Below are 22,899 nucleotides of genomic sequence, written 5' to 3' on the forward strand. Positions count from 1 at the left end.
AAGACAGTATAATTAATTTCAGGGAATATTTTTATTTAAATCTTCAAAATTATCTCAGAACAATAGTTTGGGGTTCCCGCGTTTATGTATCTAGAAAATAGGCTGGCTATCCTGTAAGAATTTGAAATTCTGCCCTGCATCTTGCCCCTGTTTGATAAATATTTGTTGGTAGAATCTTTGCTCAAAATGTCCGGTCCTGGTAGATGGGCATCACCCAGTTTTTCTGGCCTCATTGAAAAGAAGGCAAGTAGCCACACATCCATTTAATCCTTGGGGAGCACTGTTGGCCTAGTGGCAAGAAGCTGTGCTGCAATCCTGAAGGCACACAGTTCAAATCCACCAGCTCCTCCATAGGAGAAGGCTGGACAATCTACTCCTCTGTGATTTATTGCCTCTGAAAAACTAATGGAGGGCAGCTATGGGTCAATTCAAACTTGATGGCACACAACAACAAAAATGTTCCTTACATTAAAAACCCATGATGGCGCATTGATTACGCGCTCAGTTGCTAGTCTAAAGGTTGGAATCAATGCATAGTTGACCCTCTAGTGAGTTTTCTGTAAGTGTAAATTCCATGGGAGGCAATTGCCCATCTCTCTCAGAACAGCTGGTGGATTCAAATGCCTGGCCTGCCTTATAACCTTGAAACCCAATGGGGCAGTTTTATTCTGTTCTACAGGTCTCTATGAATAGGAAACTACTCAACTGCAGTGGATTTTTCCAAATTCTTCCTTTTTTGCTCCACATAAATATTGTGACTTGGATGGATGCTTGCAAATTTTTGAGAGTTCAACTCGTAAACACGTAACTTGCTTCCTTCTCATTGGAACTGATTTATAGCTGACCCTCCATTGGTTTTCTTGGCTTGTAAGTCACATGTATCTTTCTCTCATGAAGAACCTGGTGAATTTGAACTTGCAGAGAAATCTGGCCTTTGGCTTAGCAGTGCAAATCGCTCTCAATGATACACTATAGCTCCCTTTAAGATCACAGGAACTACACAATAAACTAGAAGGTATAACAGAAGCATTACTTATTAATAGGCCAATTAACTGGAATATCCCATGAAATCATGACTGTAAACTTCCCAAGCAAGGAACTAAATGCCATGACTGCTTGGTTGTACATAAGCAGCCTTCACAACCATTCTTTTTCTTCTTTAGTCCTTGCAAATATATCTATAATATTTTTATAAGTAGAAATCTCTTCTTTTAAAAAATTAAATTAATAAATATAAACTCTTAATTAATAATAATAAAGATTAATAGGCTCAGTATTGTTATTATGAAAAGTTCTCTATAAGTTGTAAATTGGACAAAAGGAATACTAGTTGCTATTTCAATGTCATGCTGCTCTATGTCTAACAGACTTACCCAAGAAGTACTTATTTCTCTAGTAGATAGGTATACATTTGTTTGACTTTCTGATAACTATTGATTAGGTTCCAGATTCAATGAGGTTAGAAGATCATCTGTATATTTTTGTAAAGTTATTGTTTTATTAACAGTACAATATTAGCTGAGAATTCTAGGTTAAGGTACAAATGTTTAGCACTTAGTTATGATTCAAATTCACCCTAGTGTGCCCATAATGGAAAGGTCTGGTGATCTACTTCTAGAAAATGATCCATTGAAAGTCTTTGCTAATTGGAACATAATTTCACTGTGTCAATAGGCACCACCAGTCAGGATCAACTCAGTAATATTTTCCCCTTTATAATATTAACTATATTTGTGTCTAACATGGTGGAGGAGGATATATTTTATATTTTAGAGATAGAATCTATAGAATTTCTTGAGGGATTTAAAATAGAGTATGACAAGAAAGACAGTGATCAAGGTAATTTGAATGGCCAGAAGAGCTGAAAGGCTGAAACAGTTACTACTGAGACAGTAAAAAAAGCCTAGAATAGGCATTTCCTACCAGAATAGCCCTTAATCTGCATTTCAGAAATCCAGTGTGGAAGTTCTGCCAAGAAAACATTTGATGCATTAAACAATTGATGATCAGGCAAGATTGAGATCTGCTATACATAGGGCAGGTATGAGTCATAGTGGACTCAAATGGACCTGACAAATAACAATGTTTGTATTAATGTTTTATGATAGAAGCTCTGGTGGTATTCACCATAAAGATTTGGGCTGCTAATCCAAAGATGGTGCCTCTCTGGCAGTTCGAATCCATCTCTGACTCCAAGGGATAGAGAAGGGCCGTTTCCTCCAGTGCAATTTACAGTTCTTGAAAACTCACTGGAGGGTCAGCTGTGACTCAGTTTCCACTTGATGGCAATGAGTTTTACATTACAGTAACAATGCCCTCCTGGTCTCTGTTGATTAAGTTATGTCACTTGGCCTCTACCACTCATAGTAACCCTTCATCAAAAAAACAAAGATCTTCACCACAGGCCCAACAGTCAACATTACCATAGATGGAGAAAAGATAGAAGCTGTAAATGATTTCAACTTGCTTGGATCAACAGTCAACAGTCTTGATACCAGCAGTCAGAAAATCAGGAGATACATTGCACTGGGCAAATCTGCAGTCAGGGACCATTCCGAAATGAACAATGATACCAGTTTGAAGACTAAAGTGTCCCTGATTCAGGTCATGGTCTTCTCAATCACCTGCTATGCATCAGAGAGCTGTACAAGGAATAAGGATGACAGAAGAAGAATTGATGCCTTTGAGTTGTGGTGCTGGAGAAGAGTATTGAATACCCCATGCACTGACCAAAAAAAGTCAACCAGATATGTGCTGCAAAGGGTGTTGTCAGTTTTCTTTGGAGGGAAGAGTGACTAAGTTTTCATTTTTCATACTTTGGACATGTAGCTAGGCCAAACTATTCCTTGGAAAGGGACAACATGCTTAAAAAGATGGAGGGTCAGCAAAGGAGTGGAAGATCCTCAAAGAGATGGACTGACACTGTGACTTCAGCAATGGGCTTTAGTGTCTCAGAGATGATGAGGATGGCACAGGTCAAGTTTCAGAATGGCTATTCATAGGGTTGCTATGAGTTGTGCTCAATTCAAAGGCACCTAACAACAACAACCAGGAAGAGAGATCTTCCTCAGCAGGTACTCAGATCTCAGGGCCAATCTGAAAAACTCCCAAGAAAAACCATGTGGATATCTGGGATGAGAATGGTGTCAGGTTTCTCCCAACACTTGTAATATCAGCCGTAGGACTAAAAAGCAGACAACTCTCTTGAATACTTCAAGGGGGAGGGAGGGGCTGAAAACACCCTTCTACATACTTGCTTTCTACACAGGATTACATGTTTGAGATCATATTGTTGTTGTTGTTATGTGCGTTGAGTTGCTTGCGACTCATAGCGACCCTACGTACAACAGCCCTAAACTCTGCTCTGTCCTGGGCCAATCACACTGTCTCCGAAACACCTATCCCAATTACCCATCACTGAATCAATCCACCTCATAGAGGGTCTTCCTTTCTTGCACCATCCCTCCACCCTCCCAAGCATGATGTCCCCTCTCCAAGGACCAATCCTTCCTTACAGCATGTCCAAAGTATGTTAGATGGAGCCTCAAAATCCTTGCCTCCAGGGAGCCGCCTGGTTTAACCCTTTCCAGGATGAATCTGTTTGTTTTCCTAGCAGTCCATGGTACCCTCAATACTCTTCTTTAGCACCACAGCTCAAAGGCATCAATTCTCCTTCTATCCTCCTTAGTCACTGTCCAACTCTCTGATGCATAACAAGTGATAGCAAAGACCATGGCCTATATCAGATGCACCTTTGTCTCCAGAGAGACACCATTGATCTTCAGTACTTTGGAGAGGTCCCTAACAGGAGACTTTCCCATGGCAATGTGCCTTTTAATTTCCTGGCTACTGGTGTCAAGAGTGTTCACTGTGGAGACAAGCAAACTAAAGCGGTGTACAATCTCAATCTCTTCACCATCCATCATGATGCTGCCAATTGGTCCAGTGGTGAGAATCTTTGTCTTCTTGAGACTGAGCCTCAATCCATATTGGAGACTGCAGTCCTTCACATTCTGCAGCAGGAGCTTCAGGTCCTCCACAGTTTCAGCAAGCACGGCTGTGTCATCTGCATAACGCAGATACTTGATAGATCTTCCACCAATCTTGACCCCACATTTCTCCTCATAGAGCCCAGCCTCCCAGATAATCTGTTCTGCATACAGGTTGAAAAGGTATGGAGACGGGACACATCCCTGGCATATGCCCTTCCCAATTTTGAACCATGCATTGTTTTCTTGCTCTGTTCTAATGACTGCCTCTTGGTCCAAGTATAGGTTTCGCATTAACACGATCAAGTGTTCTGGGATTCTCATTCTTCTCAGAGTCAGCCACAGTTTGTTATGATCCACACAGTCAAAAGCTTTTGCAGAGTCAATGAAACACAGATATACATTCCTCTGGTATTCCCTGCTTTCAGCTAAGATCCATCTAACATTACTACAATATCCCTAGTACCACGACCCCTTCTAAACCCAGCCTGGACTTCCGGCAGTTCTCTGCTGATGTGCTGTTCCAGTTGGTTTTGGATAATCTTCAGTAGAATCTTGCTTGCATGAGAAATCAATGATATTGTTCTATAGTTTCCCCATTCTGTTAGGTCACCCTTCTTTGGAATGGGAACAAATATAGATCTCTTCCAGTCAGTTGGCCAAGTGGTTGTTCTCCAGATTTCTTGGCACAACTTGGTGAGCACATCTAGGCAGCATCTGTTAGCTGAAATATGTCAACTGGTATACCATCTTTTCCTGGAGCCTTATCTTTTGTTATTTCCTTCAAAGCAGCCTGTGGCCTTTGGGCCAAGAAAAACCTATCTACACACCAGTTCTACAGGACACATCACCTTCGCTCAGGAAACATTACCACTAAACTTAAGAGACACTGGTCACAGCATAAGAAACTATCAGCAGCCGACGTGTTTGGAATCACAGAAGCCAAGGAAGCTTCAGATATAAGCTATCAGATCAAGGGCTGGACAATGGGAGATAGATGTTGAAGGGAGTTGGTCGAAGTGTATGGGTATCCTGGTGGATGGTGGAGCAGGGAAATAAGTGGGTAAAGACTCGTGTGCCAAAGGCAGGGACAACACTCATACTAATGGTTAACTTCACAATAAGCGATATATCTTTCACTTTTCTGTAAAATGCTGGTCTATCTGGTACTTCTGTAAATCTGAACATTCAAATTAAGATAGACTAGGAAGAAGTATTGCTCATCCACTTCTGAAATAGCAGGCCTCCGAAAACCCTATGTACAACAGAAACATGTAGAATAACAAAAGGGCAACTGGGGTAGAGCTTTCAAGTATGGAAATAAAAAGGAAGAGGAACAGTTGTAAGCAGACACTAGTGCCTAAAAATCTAAAAGCACTCTGGCTTGTGGAATGTTGCCATCTACAACTGAAGCCCTAACTCAATTTTGAGTCTTTATTTCAATTCAGACTCCATTTGAATTGTTACCTCTCTAATGTTTGCTCACCCTTAAACTTGATCGCGCTTAGACAAGAGAACTGTAGTGGTTGAGGTTATTGCCCTGGCTTCAGTCTTTCTCACCCAGCTAAAGAATTAAACCAGATAGGAGATACCAGAGGGGATGACTTCAGTTACAGAGGTTGCACTGAAAGGTTGCACCTTTCCAGCAGTTTGAATCCACCATACATACCACAGATGGGCAATCTCTTCCCATGTGGTTTACACCCTTGGAATCCCACTGGAGGGTCAACTTTTGAGTGGGTTTTGACAATCACAAGAGAGAAAAAATATGTCTGTGGTTTTTTCCTTGTAATGCAGACAGTAGACTTGAATAGCTGACCTTTCAGTTAGCAGTGCAATACATAATGTGCTTTGCCAATAGAACCTACAAAAAGACCTTCCTGATTGTCACCAATCCTCAGGGGAAAGATGGGCAATCTCCTTCCATGGGATTTATAGCCCCGGATACCCAGCTGGACGGCCAGCTATAAATCAAGTTCTGACTTGACAGCAATGAGAATGAGTGAGTTAACGTCCACTTAAACTTGTGAAAATTTTTATTGAGAAAACCAATCGCAGTAAGTTAAGTTTCGTGGGGTTTGTAGTGGCCTTTTTTTTTATGAAAAGATGGAGTTTTTACTTATAATCTGGTGCCACAGGTGCACTGCCTCCTGAAAGGTGGACGGTTGGTATCCACCAGTGGAAAAGATGAGGTAAACCCTTCAGAAAAGATTTATAGCCTTGAAAAAATCCTAAATGGCTGTTTACGCTGTCCTACAGGGTGGCTATGAGAGAATTCACTAGAGGACAGTGCTTTGTTTTTCAAAGCATAATATACTACGATGTTCTTCAGGATCCAACAAGCATTGTCTTGATGATACTACAGTCATTCATTATTCACTTTTTTTTTGTATATGCAAAATAAAATCTATTTTCTTCACTACTATAACTCTGTGGTGATCTTATCCTAGGACGAGCTTTAACCGGCAACAACCATTTAAAGCATTAGATTCCTTACCCGTGTATATTATGAACAAAGTTCTGAACATAAATCTACCATGGTAACAACGTACTGCCAACCTGATCCGGGCCCCTTCTCGGCTCCCTCAATCCCCTTGCCGCTGTTATCTTCATTACATTCTGCTCTGGCATGCCTACAGTGCCAAGAGCGGCCATCCAAGCAAGTGCAAAGCACTGGTGAATGCAAATGAAGTATATGCGTGTGTGAACCCACGTCTAACTCTGATAAAAAAGAAATCCGAGCTCTTCCCACCACCTCAGCGCGGAGGTCATGCACAGTACGCCTGGGCGGACTGCAGGAGGAGGTGGAAGCGAAGGCAGCAGACCTGGGTTGTGGAAGGCCGGCAAGTAGCTGTCTCGGGCTGCACGCCCGGAGGAGGGCACCACGCCGATGGGCCGGAAGCGGCGCTGGGAGGAGGGTCCGGGAGCTCGCGCCGCCGAGGCCTGCTGACATCAGCCGCGCTCCTCCCCTCGCCTCCCAACACCCTCAGCTCCCGGCCGGACCCTCCCTCCTCCCACCACGTGTCCTCCCTTGCTCCCTCCCGAGGGGCCGCGCGCTCAGGAAGCCGGAGAGGCGGAAAGGATGGCGCTCTGACAGCCGGCCCGGAGCCCTCGGCTTCCCCACCCCGCGGCCTCCGCCCCTGGCCCCGGCGGCGAGAGCCTGGGAGGCGCGCGGCCCTGCGGGCGGGACAGGGGCGGAGTAGCCCCTACCCGGGGCCCCGGGTGGCTCGGCCCGGCGGGGACGCCCAGGCTGCAACTGCCGCCGCCGCCGCCGCCTTTGTTGCAGGCCTGCCGGGAGAGGGAGGCAGTGCTGGCCCTCGCTGCCCCGCAGGTGCGCCGGGGACCGGGTGGGGGCCAGGCGGGGAGGCGGACCAGCTGTGAGTGGGGCTGTGGAGAAAGGGAAATGGGACAAGATGGCTGGAGAAATCCAACGCGCCTGGGGGTGCGGCGCAGCGGCGGGCGGGGTGCCCGGGAGTGGGCGGGCGGCGGCCCTAGCTGCGGGCACCTAGCTTTGGGCTCCGCCGCGGTGGCGCGCTGCCTCCTCCCACCTCCTGCCCGGGAGCCGACGGGGAGGCGGTGGCCAAGTTTGGGCCGCATCTCTGGGGAGTGTAATGCTTGCTCCGCCCGCCCCAGACCCATCCATGCTACATTTGCTGGGCTCCTTTGGACCTATCGGAGAATTGACTTTGAACTCCAAAGGGATCTTTTCTTGGACCCTCCGGAGGATGCAGCCCATACTCACTCCACACCTAGGAATTTACCCGCCCCCCTCGAGGGCTGGAGCGTGGCCTTTTGTACAAGCCTGGCCACAGGGGCATTCGTTTGTGGCCCAGCGGCAAGGAATCATTCCGTGGACTGGGTTGACCCAGAGATCGGGTTGGCCGGTATGGCCGTCGTAGATTTCTGCACCCACTTGAGAATGCATAGCCCCCAGCTTGTAAAGATTTAACAGCAGAGCGACTTTGTATTCTGTACTGGATCATGGGCAGAGCAATTTGGAATTGTCTGTGAGAAGCTAGTGGCTGGATATTCTGAGCCAGATTTCCCCATGCATAATCTGCCAGTAATAACAGCCCAGTTGAATAATTGTCTGTGTGTTTAGACACCTTCACTGAAAGGAAATCAACACCCGTCTCCTGCCACTGACTCCATGTTTGGATGACTCTGGCTATGAGAAAGTTATGCCTTTTTGATGCACTGCTTATTCCCCTTCTGCAAATGTTTACCTGCCCATCTTATTTCTGCCCTTCCAGGCCTTACAGAACCAGTCTAGCCACTCTTCCCCAGAAAGCTTTTAAAATATTTGACGGCAGTCAGATCTACTGCCTGCCTACAGACCCTCTTATCATAATTAAATATGTGGCCTCCTAACTTCCTGGTGGTGTCTCTAAAGCTGTTCTTCCTCAGACCTGACTATTCCCTTCCTGCCTTCCAGTCTGTGCAGTATCTGGGGCTTTGTGGGTTTGTGTTTGCTGAACCTCCCCTCACCTCCATACAGGTGGAGCTCAAGCTGACACTAGATTTTTCTAAACGGAACCTTTCTTACAGAGATGGAGTCCACAGCTTACCCTCTCAATGTAACCCTGAAGGAAGAGGAAGAGGAAGAAGAGATTCAGAGCCGGAAACTGGAAGATGGCCATTCAGATATGCAGAAAGTGCGAATCTGCTCAGAAGGTGGATGGGTAAGTCAGGTGTGGGGTCCCAGCACAGCAATGATGAACTAGCCTGGGAGCCAGGTTTCTGTGAAGTCGCCTCAGACAAGAAAAGTAAAAATAGCCCAACCTGGTATGTTTGCATTCCTGAGAAAACAAATGTATGCCTTTAAAAGGCACTCAGAAGAATGCTGATTATGGGAACAGTCCCTCCAGCCACATAGCTTATTACAGGATGGAAGTTCAAAAGGCTATAAGGCCTTGTTTTTCTTGTTCACCCCTGAATCCTTTAGCTATCTATATTCAGTGTCAGGCGAATGGTAAGTGCCAAATAAGTGTTTGCTGAGCGACTAATGGGCAAAGGGAACCATTTCCAATAAGACCTGGGGATGTTGAGCTAGTATGGGGAGAGTTCTGTGAGCCTAGGGCCACTTGGTTCATTAATAATTCACTCAGGATGGTTGAATTTTCAACTTGCTGGGATTGAGGGGTTGGCATGGATGATGGGCAGATAAGGAATGCAGAAATTTGTGCTAGGGTATGTGCTAGAGCAAACTTAAAGAATCTATCTTTGACAGTATCTATCCACAGTGTTTGCTGGGCTTCATGATAAATGGACAGGAATAATAAAAGCTTTATATACACCAAACTGGCATTTTTTTTCTGTGCATAGTTTCCCATCTTATATAGTGCTTATTTTTTTCTGAGAAGAAGCTCATGTTCATAGAACTGTTACATTCAAATGATCAAGTCTGGATTCCCTGTAGGTGAGGGAACTGGAGCACTAGGAGGTGCTTTGCCCCAAGGATGGATGTGTATGCTGATATTTGTTCTTTAGAAACAAGCTTCCTTAGCTATATCCTAAAAGTACTATGATTCTTTTGGGTTTTTTTACTCAGTAAAAAGCTAAAAGCCGTTGCAGGCCGAGATTCACCACTGACTAGACATTACCTTTGCCTTTGTTCTTTGTCCACCCTGTTCTCATCTTCAGGTTTGGTTCTCCCAGCTAAGGAAGCCTTGGAGGGAATGAGTCAGTACCAACTGGCCTGGAATGGGACCTCAAGGCAATAGAAAAACCCTTGACTCTGAGGCCTAGTTGTTTAACCCAAGATGTTGAGATAGAGAGCCTTGGAAAATAGGTACAGTAAAGGTCCTGTCTACGTGTGTTAAGGCAACGAGAAAAGTGCCAGGTGAAATTGGTACTTAGGTTGGGAAAGAAAGAAATAACCAGAAGAATTGGAGAAGCAGAACTGGCAGTGGAGTGGTGCTGGGAATTTGGCATTTGTGGCCTCTATGGTTCTGTCATCCACTCAGCTGGTATTGGAAGGGTGCTAGGTTCTGTGTAGATAAGACTCCCTGCCTCTGTGGAGTTCCTGGTTGCAAGTAGAACACAGAAAATAAACAGTTCAGAGTAGTGTGCAAAGCACAGTGGTGAAGGTCAGCCCAGGAGACAATGGTGACCAAGAAGAGAAAGGCTGCCTTCAAGTTGGTGAATTAGAGGGTCTCCCAGGGAAACTGTCTGTCATTGGCCTAGTCTGTTTTTTGGGGGGTATTTGAGTTCATTTTTCTACTGATAGTGATCTCTTAGTATTACTCTATATAACATAGGAGAGCTCTGGTGGTGTAGTCCATAGGTTGCCCTGTTAAACCAAAGGTAGTGCTTTTGATGGTTCTAGTACATCAGGTGCTCCCCAGGAGAAAAATGGACAGTCTCCTCCTGGGCAGTGTCCAACCTCCAAAAACCCTCTGGAGGGTCAATCCTGACTCAGTGGCAGTGAGTTTTATGTTACATGGTAAAACTGCTCCATAATATCTTAATTGGCTGTTATCTTTACAGGAACCAAGTCTTTTCTTCCTCAGAGCCTCTAGGTTGGTTCAGACCACTGACCTTGGATAACAGTGGAGCATTTACCTTTGCACTTCAAAGGGGTCACAGTTGTATCAGTTGGGAGCAGTTTTGCCCTAGGGGACATTTAACAGTATTTGGGAGACATTTTTGTCATGGCTTGAGGGAGAAGGCTGCATACCTACAGATATTAAGTGGATAGAATGTAGGTATGCTGTTAAACTGCACAGGACAGTTCCTACAAGAGTTACCCAGCATTTAAAATATCAGTAGTAGTAAGGTTGGAAAACCCTGCTGTAAAGCATTAAACTCACTCATTGCTGTCAAATTGGGACCAACTTGTAGTTGATCTTCCAGTGGCTTTTTGGTTTTGTTGTTGTTATTGTTGTTTTTAATTGAGATTTTAATGGAAGTTTATAGAGAACATGGATTTCCATTCATTCATTTTTGCACATTTTCCTCCTTGCCCACACCACCCCCCAGTTCACTTTTCTCTTTGAAAAAAAAAATTATTTTCATTTTTAAACAATTCACCCCTGCGAGTCCACTTTACTATGCAGCTCTTATTCTGGACTGTTGTCATGCAAATAATACCTAATCATATATTCGATTTAAGCAATTCTTTCCCTCATCTGTTTCAGTGCAATGTACATTATTTATCCCCTCTTTTCTTAGTTTCCTCCAACCCAAAGTCAGTCCTGTTTTATAACAGTAGCATTATGCAGTATTTGTCGTTTTATGACTGAGATATTTTGCTCAGCATAATGTCCTCCAGAGTCACTAATATTTTATAATATTTCATGAGTTCCTTGTTTTTCAATGCTGCATAGTATTCCATTGTGTGAATATACTCGAGCTTCTCTCCATATTTTTGTTGATGGACACTTGGGTTGTTTCCATCTCTTTGCTGTTGTGAACATTGTAGCAATAAACATGGTTGTGAATATATCTACTTGGGTGACAGCTCTGGTGTCTTTAGAGTCTATTCCCAGTAGTTGAATTTCTAGTTCAAATGGTATTTAAGTTTTCAACTTTTTGAGAAAGTGCCATATCACCTTCCAGAGTGGTTGCACCATTTTACACTCCCACCAAGAGTGAATAAGGGTCCCTTTTTCTCCACAACCTTGCCAGCATTTGTTGTTTGCTGCTCCAGCGCCTTTTTGAAGGCTATAAATCGCAGAGGAAGATTTATCTTTCTCTTAGGGAGCCCTTGGTGGATTCATACCTCCAGAGAGGGCCAGTCACCTTCCTACAGGTAAGGACACCAGAGGTCCCTAAAGCATTAAACTATAGGAAGAAAATAATTAAATCCTTTTTTTAAAAGTTCATTTTGGATTATGTTAGGGTAATCACAGATTTTTCCAGTGTAAGAGCCATATTGTGTTCAGATAAAAATCTGTAGGAGAACTGAAATGGTAATAACAATTTCAGGTAGAAAAAAGGAAAACTCACTTAAACTGATTCTTAGTCATGGAATCAGCCAGAGGGTTGTATTCCAGGCAGAGAGGGCAGCACTGGCCAGAGCACTGGGTGGAGAAAGGTATGTGCAGACTTCAGAGCTATTCACGTAGCTGGAGCCTGAAGTCCATGCATGGTACTCAGAAAACTCATTGTTAGCAAGTCAGAACCGACTCATAGTTGAAGACCCTCCAGCAGGTTTTCAGAGGCTGTAAATCACACTCAGGAAGAGATTGTCCATCTTTTCCCCTCAGAGCAGCTGGTGGGTTCAAACCATCTGCCTTTAGGTTGACAGCTCAACCCCTTATCTACTAGGCCACCAGAGCGAAGTACATGGTTGGAAATGGAAATCCCTAGGATGGGAGAAGTGGGACAGACCATGGACAGGAATAGTCAGTTGGGTGTGGTGTTCACTGCTCTCCTCTCAAGGACTCTGTCCTCAGCTCATCCATCCAAGGAGGGAAGGAGCTGGCTCTCACCAAAATCCTTAGGTGGTTAAAATGGTTACCATCTAGCTATTAACTGAAAAGTTGTCCAGTTGAGTCTACACAGAGGCAGCTGGAAAAGAAAGCTGATGAAAATCAGAGGAGCACATTTCTACCTGATACATGGGCTCCCTATGAGTCAGTAGAGACCTAGGAGACGACTCCCTCAGCCCCTAAGTTTTTCAGCCACTATGCTAAGGTCTCGTCGCTTGTCAGGTGAGGAAGCTAGGGCTTTGGAATCAACTTTATAGCATTACGGCTTCCGGCAAGTTACTTAACCATTCTTTTTTTTTTCTCCTATAAAAGTGAGGCAGCAATTCCCAGCTCTGTGGCTTATTCCAAGGATTACGTGTGGTAAATGATTAAATGTGTAAGGAGTTCCTGACACGGTGATGGCACACAGCAGGGCTCCACTATTGCAGGCTCTCCCCTGAGATCACCGCCCTCCTCTCTGGGTGGCTGCAAGGCTTCAGTGAGTGACACCATGGAATTTGTCAGCACTTTATGACGGCTTTGGAATGCCAGCTTCTTGGGCAGAGCAAGGCAGTGCAAGCAAACTAATGGAATGACTCCTATCAAGTGTGTCTTTAATCTGTGGAGGAAGGGGCAATTGGGGGCACCTGCTTATGGGGCCAACAGAGGGTTTCCAAGCTTGGACACAGGCTGGCTGCCTTCTCAGTTTTGCCTAAGGCTGGCCTTGTTTACCTTCTGCTTTAGTTCAGCCAGATAAAAGGTCTCTTTGGAGCAATGGGAGGCCTGCACAGCAGGGCCTGGCTGAGAGCTTGCTTGATTCACACAGAGGGTAGCTGTGAGAATTGCTAAGCCACTGTACTGTGTGCCTCTGGAACATAATGTGGGCTTGTTTGAAGTTCCTCTGTGGCTCAGTCATAAGAGGCAGTGAGGCCTGCCCAGCCTCGGGCCTTGTCATGGCTCACGGCTTCAAGGATCTTGATATTTTCACTAGGTGTAAGACATGTTAGAAACCCTGGTGGTGCACTGGTTGAGCACTCAATTGCTGAATCAGAGAAAGATATGGCAGTCTTGTTTCCATAGACTGCAGACTTGAAACCCTATGGGTCACTTCTGTTGTGTCCTGTACACTTGCTTGGAGTTAGAACTGTTCTGACTCAACACCTTCAGAGTATTAACAGCCCTTCTGAAGTGATGGAAACAGCTAGGTCTGGGTCCAGTTGTATCAGCCAAGGAACTGAATAAGATAGCTTGGTTCTGGAACTTCTAGCGAGAGAAAAGGCCTAGGCGAGTTGTTTAAAAGTATTTATAGAGGGAAACTGTGGGGTGGAAAATTTCTAATTGACTGACTTTCCAGGATGGTAAAAATCACAAATTTAGTTGTGACCCCTGAAAATACACATATGTATGTAATGTGGAAGGAAGCTTTGGTGGCCTAGTGGCAAGAAGCTGCACTATAATCCCGAAGGCATGTGGTTTGAGGCCACCAGCCGCTCTGTGGGAAAAGGATGGGCAATTTCCTCCCATGCAATTAACTGCCTCTGAAAAATTGCTGGCAGGTCAGCTATGATTCAGTTCTGACTCTATGGTACACAATAACAACAACAAGTAAGGTGGAAATCTGCAATGAGACCCTGTGATCTCTTAAGTCAAATAGTTCTAGGAGAGTTAAAGGCAGAATTGAACCCTCCTTAATCCCATCAAAGCCCCAGTTGAATGTAAGAAAGGCTTTTCTAGGGTGTAGCCTTGTAATATCTTTTAACTTACTGGAGAAAAGGGAGCAGAAAGAGGGGAACCCTAAGTACCACCAAAAAGTAATCATTAGAAGTGGAATGCATCTCTGAACCAGGCCCCTGCTCCAGGAAGTTCTCAGACGCTGTGGAAGACCAGGATGCAAAAAGGTCTCCAGGGAACGCTACAGATGTTGAAGGAACAAGCACTTTCCTCCACAACTGACAGAGAAGGCCTTCTGCTAGGGTTGGTACCCTCAATTTAGACTCCTAGCTTCCTAAACGGGAAACCAGTAAACTTGGGTTTGTTGAAAACAGTGCACATGTGGTATCTCTGTTATAGCAGCATTTGTTAACTAAGGCAGTAAGTAAAAAATGAGGAAAACCTAGGGTTGAATCCATTTTTACTTTGTTATTTCACACTTAAGGACTTGTCCATTCCTGCTCCAAAGAGTAGGCTTGGTTTTGTGACATAAAATTTAATCCTTACTTGAAATTGTTCAGGTTAAACAAGAGAAGATGAATCCAGAGCTATGCGCTTAGTTTATTCCATATCACATTTTAAGTGGCTCTAAAAAGGGCAAAGGCATTTGATGATGTGAATGATTTTTAATTATGGATAACATTGAGAAGAATAGGAATTGCAGAACACTTCATTTTCATGTCACACCTGTACATAGACAAATAAGCAGTCATTTAAACAGAATGAGGGGATGTTTTGTGTTTTAAAATCAGGGAAAGTATGTGTCAAGGCTGCCTCCTTTCAACATACCTGTTTAATCTATGCAAATAATTGGTGAACCTGAACTGTAAAGGAAACTGTGGCATCAGGATTGGAAGAAGATAGAATAATCTGTAATATGCAGATGACACACCTTGCTTATAGAAAACAAAGATGATTTAAAGCACTTAACTGATAAAGTTCAAAGACTATATAGCTTTTGGTATGGATGATACTTCAACATAGAACCTCACCACTAGATTAATAAGGAGGAGCAGCATAGATGGAGGAAAGGTTGATGTCAGTGATCTTACTTTTGCTTGGATCCACAATCAGCCCCACAGAAGCAGCAGTCAGGAAATCAAATGATGTATTTTAAAGGGCATAGTTGCTGCCAGTGACCATTAAAGTACTGGAGAGCAAGAATATCACGTTAAAGACTAAGAGTTGCCTGACTCAAGCCATGATATTTTCAGTTGCTTTGTATGTATGTGAACGTTGGACAGCAAATAAGAAAAATAGAAGCTGATTTGATGCAAAGAGTATGAAACAGATTTGCCGAAAGAGCAAACGTATCTGTCTTGGAAAAAGTGCAGCCAGAGCATTCCTAAGAAGCTGGGATAATGAGACTTTATCATATATACTTTGGTCATGTTAGCAGGTAGAGTCGGTACCTGGAAGGGGATTTTACACTTGAATTAGAGGGTCGGTGAAGGAGAAGACAACCCTCAATGAGATGGATTGGTGCAGTGATTGGCACCGTGGGCTCAGGCACAGCAGGGAGTAAGGATGGCCCAGGAGCAGGCACTGTTCTTTGGTACCTAGAGTAGCAGAGAGTCTGAGCCCCCTCGATGGCGCCTAACAACATCTGTCACAGGTATCCTGGACTTGGGGAAACAAAACTGAGTAAAGCACAAGATCTGCCCTCTGTGAGCTTGGATTCTAGTGGAGGAAGCAGACAAATGAGCAAAAAGAACAGTACAGTTCAATAGGGGCCACCCGAGCCCCTATGTGTAATGGGAACCCAGCATGGGTCGCCTGACCTGTGGGTGATGTTAGCAGGGCAGAGAGTGGGAAGCGCGTTGGAGACAGGAAGAGGTGTGTGCAGAGCCCTGGAGCCATCAGAGGAGCTAAGTAGCTGGGTGGAGCCAGGCATGCTGTTGGATGAGAACTGAGTCTAAATCATCCAGGGAGGCCACTTTGCTCAGCCCTCAAGTTGGAGGATGCTGTGTCCCAATCTTAACCCTGCTGTTTTCAGCCATGGGACTTTTCACTGGAAAAGTAGCCTTTCTGGGTCTTCTTTGTGTTTTGACTAAATGGGTTGTCCCTCCTTCTCTACAGGAATGGGAGAATGAGTGGAGCAATTACCAATCCCTAACTGGAAAAGAGTCCTCTCATGCATTAGGAAAAAGCTTGGAGATCCATTTCCAAAACGCCAGCCTTTGAAAACCCTCTCTGAGGCTCTAAGAGTATAGAGAGCTCTCATGGCCTGGTGGCTGTGCTGCAATGCTGCAGGCACACAGTTTGAATCCACCAGCTGCTCTGTCTCCTGTGCAGTTAACTGCCTCTGAAAACCTGCTGGAAGGCCAGCCATGGTTCGGTTCCAACTTGACAGCACACAACAATAAGAGTAGAACCACAGTTACACCCTGGCACACATGGGGTCGCCATGAGTTAGAATCTGCTCAATGGCCTTGAGATGTAGCGGTTGCAGAAGGAATGAGTGAGCTTCTGTGAAGGAGCAAAGGCCAGTTTGTCTAGGTGATGGATGATATTATACCTTGTACACCTGGATTGACTTGTAAGCTGACGATGAATATTTTTATAATCAGCTAGACCCTGCTTTCCTTACCCATTAACTGAGGAAGCAGGCTGCCTTGCTGTAAGGTGATGCAGTGAGGCTTGTGACCTTCTCCTGGTTTGCCTTCGGTTGCCTCATCAGTGGGGACAGACCCTTAGACCCCTGAGCCACCGTTCTTTACCTGTAGGATGCAGGGCTCATAGCTCTGTGTTCTTGCGCGGCCTGCCAGGCTCTGAGTATATGTCTGCGTGTGCCTATTAGTTGCTGAGAAAGTCCTGTTCACTGTTCCAGGTACCAGCCCTATTTGATGAGGTGGCCATATATTTTTCCGATGAGGAGTGGGAAGTTTTGACGGAGCAGCAAAAGGCCCTCTACCGGGAAGTCATGAGGATGAATTATGAAACTGTCCTGTCCCTGGGTAAAGCTTCCTTTTCCTTTGTCTCCTAGACACTCTGAATCCAGAGAATTGCTTCTTTCTGTGTGTCTGTTCTCTGGAGTAGCCAGAAAACCCTCTCTCCTGAACTTGGACTCTGTCCCCTCAGTGCCTGATCTCATCAGATGTCCTCTTTGTAATTTGGGCTGAAAATAAATATGGCATTCTTGTACCTCAGCAACATATACCTATATCTCAGAAACACCATCAGTTCACCCCAGGCATTCTCACTAAAAATAACCATACAACCTCAAAAAGGTCACCATGGATGCAGGCTTTTGTTTTCTTTTCTAAGACAGGTTTCATCCCTTTGGGCTTCGAAACTTGAGGACATACCCCCAAAGAATCCTAGCTTCCTCCCCTACATTAATATCATCCACAGTGTTAGAGTTTCCACTTGGAACACTTTTCCCAGTTTGTTCCCTTGTGTTCCCACATGTTCATTAACCCAGTGGCTACATCCACTTCCCTGCTACATGCAGTTGTTACTACCACCTCTCATTAGAAGAGATCCATAATTCCCTTGAATAAACCTCTTTCCAGCTATATTTGTTGGTTTCGCTTCCCTGACTCTTTTTTTTTTTCTCCCCTTCCTCTCAACAAATTTCTTTGTTGAGAGGGCCCAGTAATGAGAGGCCCAGGGATTCCATCACTGTTATGAAATGCTTTACTTTGGCAGCACTCCAGGACAGTAACACAGCTATTTTATTTCCCATAAACAGAATTCCCGTTCCCTAAGCCAGACATGATCACTCGCCTGGAAGGGGAGGAAGAGGCTCAGAAATCCAAAGAATGGCAGTTCCAAGGAGGACCACTTGCAGGTAGGTCCAAGGAGGACCATTCACACCCAAACCAATCCTTCATCCATCCAAATGGAGCTTTACAAAGCTGGAGTCTGCATTTCCCTGTTGTTATGTGCCATTGAGTCGCTTGTGACTCATAGTGACCCTGTGTACGGGAGCCCTAAACGCTGCTCTATCCTGTGCCAACCTCACCGTCTCAAACACTCATTCCCACCACCGCAATCACAGAATCGATCCATCTTATCGAGGGTCTTCCTCTCCTGCGCCGTCCTTCCACTCTCCCAAACTTGATATCCCTCTCCAAGGACCAGTCCCTCCTTGCAGCATGCCCAGAGTATGTCAGACGAAGCTTCAGAATCCTTGCCTCCAAGGAGCATTCCGGCTTCATCCTTTCCAGGACAAACCTGTTTGTTCTCCTAGTGGTCCAGGGTCTTTTAAAAGTGAAGTGGATTTGCAAGAGAGAAAGAATATGGGCTTTAGAGTTTAAAAAGTCCCCTTCCTTTTAATGCTTTTTGGCCTCAGGCACCTTCTTTGACAACTTCTTTGATCTCTCTGAGCCTCTGATTTTTCATCTGTAAGTGTGTAGCCTTGATGCAACCTGACATGCAAATGAATTGGAATGAGGCTTATGACATATTAGGTCTGTTGTTGTTGCTATGTGCCGTCGAGTCGTTTCCGACTCATAGCGACGGAATATTAGGTCTAGCATACGTTTTTGTTAACATGGCCACCAGGACCTCCACAGACCAAGGAATAATAAAATGGGAGAGTACACTTCCATAGTTATTTACCCTGATTTCCTGTTCATTTCACACTGGATAAGAAAAGCAGTATCAGGGGAGCTCTGGTGGCCTAGTGGCAAGAAGCTGCACTACAATCCCAGAGGCACACAGTTTGAATCCACCAGATGCTCTGCCGGGGAAGGAGGGACAATCTCCTCCTATACCAGTCAGATCTGATTTGATGGTACACACAAATAATAATAAAAATTAAAAAAAGAAAAAGAAAAGCAGTATCTAGCCGCTGTAGCATGCATTCAGACAGATCTGCCTAAGCAGCATATAATTCCTTATCAAAGAATGCAGTTAGGACAGTAATAGATGGGTGAATATAGCATAGCCTCCAGATAGGCAGAATCTTGTTTTTGATTGGGATTTGACTGAAAGTATACAAAGTAAACTGGTTTTCCAATCAGATAACATTTTATTTAATGATGTTAACTATTGTCCCTAAAATGTAATTAGTGTTTCCCCCCTTCCTCCCTGTGATTCTGGTTTCCATTAATCCATCTCTTCTACCCCTTCTGCCTTCTGAGCTTTATCCCTGAGCAAATGATGCCCTTGTCATATTTTATGACTAAATATTCTGAGGAGTGAGTGGTGCTGCCATTCACCTTACAGGCCTTTCTGTTGTTTGACTATTAAGATGAGCCACATTGGTGAATTTTGCTCCCAGTTCAAAGGGCTATAATTTTGAGTTTCCGCCAGTCTATTGTACCAAGAAAGCTTGGCCATTTTTAAGTTTTTGAGTACTGTGCCATGTTTTTCTCCTGCTGTATCTAGGACCCTCTACTGTGATCCCTTAGGCAGAATAGTTTTACTTGCTTGCTTTCTATAGCTGTATTTCTTTGATTCTTTTTTTTTTTTATTTCTTTGATTCTAAGACACATTTTCTCACAATCATTTTAATACTTCAGAAAGTATTTTAATTAGTGGCATTTTTTCCTTCTTTCTTAATGTCACATAAAGGAACATCTTAAAAGTAATGACATTTTGTTTTGGTTAAATATGGTCATTTTACCAAGCCATACAATTTCTGTAACAACCTTCTGATGAAACCCAGTTCTCACATCGGTATGCAAAACCAGTTTTTTTGCTTTAACTTTGCTAAATATGGTTTTTGCACTGGGAGGTTTTTTGGTTTTTGTTTTTGGGGTTTTTTTTTGTTCAGAAGATATGATTCAGTTCTTGATATATCTAAATCCCTCTAATACGTAGATTGTGGGTTATATTTGGCTTCTCATCCATGTAGAAATTATTTTGACCCAGACACAGCCTCCAGCTTATTATAGGGTAGTTCCTATAAGTTGGCATGTAGGTGAAGACTTAGGTGTTTAAAAGAATTCTGTCAGTACAAGTGAAGTAAGCCCTTAACTGCCAGTAGAGATGAGGTTGGTGATTTGAATCCATTCAGCTTCACAGCAGGAAAAAGGCCTGTCAATCTGTTCCCTGAAGTGTGTATCTTAACAAAATCCAGAAGGCAAGAACTGTTAGGAAAAAAGGAAGAATGGTCTTGGGAAACAGAGGGAGGAACTGGGATGAGTGATGCTTCATCTTGGGGATTGCATTACAGTCAATGTCACAAAACAAATGTGTATGAATTATTGACTGGAAAACTGATTTACTCAGTACACCTTCACACAGTAAATAAAACATTAAATAAGTAAAAATTTGAAAAGTCTAGTAATCTATTAGGGTTATTCTGCCACCCATGAGTTTGAAAACCAACAACAGAGTACACTTCAGATTAAGATATTCTTGCATTTTGATCAGAAATTCAGGGAATAGTTACAAAATTTTGCTCATGTGCACCCTTTTTGTCCCTTCTTGTTTGTCTCCCAGAAAATGAAGAGTCTGACAACATGAAGCCTCCAGATTGGGCGGGCCCAGTGAACACCACCGCCCGGCTTCCTCGTGCCTCACCTGCGCACCTTGACAGCCTTGGCCTCCGGCTGCCTCGGGACCTCACAGACCTGCCTGAATGGGGTGAGGGGTACCCCTTCTACATGGCCATGGGCTTCTCCGGGTACGACCTTTCAGCTGATGACATCGCCGCCAAGTTCCAGTTCAGCCGGGGCATGCGCCGCAGTTACGACGCCGGCTTCAAGTTGATGGTGGTGGAGTATGCCGAGAGCACCAACAACTGTCAGGCTGCCAAGCATTTCGGAGTGCTGGAAAAAAACGTGCGAGACTGGCGCAAAGTAAAGCCGCAGCTCCAGAATGCCCACGCCATGCGCCGAGCGTTCCGGGGCCCTAAGAATGGGAGGTTTGCACTGGTGGACCAGCGTGTGGCTGAATATGTCAGATATATGCAGGCCAAAGGGGACCCGATCACCAGGGAGGCCATGCAAATGAAAGCTCTGGAGATTGCCCAGGAGATGAACATTCCAGAGAAAGGGTTCAAAGCAAGCTTGGGTTGGTGCCGGAGAATGATGCGAAGATATGACCTGTCTCTGAGGCATAAAGTCCCGGTGCCACAGCACCTGCCTGAAGACCTGACGGAGAAGCTCATCACCTACCAGCGGAGCGTCTTGTCCCTGCGGAGGACACACAAGTACGAGGTGGCTCAGATGGGCAATGCAGATGAGACACCTATTTGTTTGGAGGTGCCATCGCGGGTGACAGTGGACAACCAGGGAGGAAAGCCCGTTTTGGTCAAGACACCCGGCAGGGAAAAACTGAAAATCACAGCCATGCTTGGTGTCCTGGCTGACGGGAGGAAGTTGCCTCCGTACATCATCTTGAGGGGGACATATATCCCCCCTGGGAAGTTCCCCAGTGGGATGGAGATCCGTTGCCACCGGTATGGGTGGATGACCGAGGACTTGATGCAGGACTGGCTGGAAGTGGTATGGAAACGGAGGACTGGTGCGGTGCCCAAGCAGCGAGGGATGCTGATCCTGAACGGCTTCCGGGGCCATGCCACCGACTCGGTGAAGAGTTCCATGGAGAACATGAACACCGATATGGTTATCATCCCGGGGGGCCTGACCTCGCAGCTCCAGGTGCTGGATGTGGTGGTCTACAAACCGCTGAACGACAGCGTGCGGGCCCAGTACTCCGACTGGCTGCTGGCGGGGAACCTGGCACTGAGCCCCACCGGAAACGCCAAGAAGCCGCCCCTGGGGCTCTTTCTGGAGTGGGTCATGGTGGCGTGGAACAGCATCCCGGTCGAGTCCATCGTGCAAGGGTTCAAGAAGTGCCACATCTCCAGCAACTTGGAAGAAGAAGATGACGTCCTGTGGGAAATCGAGAGTGAATTGCCAGGAGGAGAACCATCAAAAGAATGTGAAGCTGAGAGCTTAACTTAGAGCAAATAGAGGAAACGATTAGGTGAGTTGGGAATAGTCTGTGTCTTACTTGTTAATGGTCCCTGGATGGCAAAATGGTTGTGTTCAAGCCATAAGGTTGATGGTTTGAACCCACCCACTGGTGCTGCAGAAGAAAGGGCTGGCAGTCTGCTTGTTCAAGGATTGTCATCCAGGAAATCCCTTGGAGCACTGCTTGGTGACCTTGGGGTCACCGTGAGCTGGAATGGATTTGACAGAATTGGATTTTGTTTGTTGTTTTTCCCCTTGGTACATATTTGAGTACTACATACCTTTCTATTTCAGTTATTTTTCTGTTTTCAGGTTCTCTGACAGCCCCTAGTTTAATTATATAGATGCCAGGCCATCATCATTCCCTCTTTCATGTGGAATGTTTCTTGCTTGGACTTAACTTTGTGTGTGGTTTGCTCTGCAGTCTATGGTCCCAGGAGCACACTTGTGTCATAAATAAAATGAACAGAGGGAGCTGTCAGGACATTTCATCTGAGAGCTGTAATGTTGAAATAAAACATTTGAGCCTGAGGGAACACAGGCTGGCATTGCTTAGTTAATGAAAAGTTTTGTTTGAGAAAACAACTTTTCCCCCCAGTCTTATAAATCACACTGAAAATTTAGGGCCAATAAGTGTAAGAACAGGATGCTCTGGTGTCATAATCCATAGGGAATAACCCAAACCCAAAGGCCTCAATTCTTTGGCAGTTCTCCCCTCTCTGCACCAGCAGTTCCAGGGGAGAAGGATGGGCTGTTGTACTCTGCGCAATTTACAGACTTGGAAAACCCAGTGGAGGGTCAGCTGTGAGGCAGTTCTGACTGGACAGCAGTGAGCATGCGTGTGGCTCCGTGGGCCTGGGACAGGGAAAACACCAAGAGCACCTTTGGTGAGGTATCCTCAGCCCTAGAGAC

At 45.0% G+C, this 22,899-nt stretch overlaps 1 protein-coding gene and 1 pseudogene across 1 annotated transcript; both read left to right on the forward strand.

Annotated features, from left to right (window-relative positions):
• The window catches only part of LOC102851400, a 57,647-nt pseudogene extending 50,277 nt beyond the window's left edge, over positions 1-7,370 (forward strand).
• Positions 7,371-8,539: 1,169 nt separating this feature from the next.
• On the forward strand, positions 8,540-21,978 carry POGK (pogo transposable element with KRAB domain). The gene is made up of 4 exons (XM_006887385.1): positions 8,540-8,671; positions 16,944-17,070; positions 17,808-17,906; positions 20,510-21,978. The coding sequence occupies exons 1-4, from the start codon at positions 8,540-8,542 to the stop codon at positions 21,976-21,978; spliced, it is 1,827 nt and encodes a 608-aa protein (XP_006887447.1).
• Positions 21,979-22,899: the final 921 nt, after the last annotated feature.

This window comes from Elephantulus edwardii, unplaced genomic scaffold, assembly GCF_000299155.1.
Source record: "Elephantulus edwardii isolate Elephantulus edwardi_28Jun2011 unplaced genomic scaffold, EleEdw1.0 scaffold00057, whole genome shotgun sequence".
NCBI lineage: Eukaryota > Metazoa > Chordata > Mammalia > Macroscelidea > Macroscelididae > Elephantulus > Elephantulus edwardii.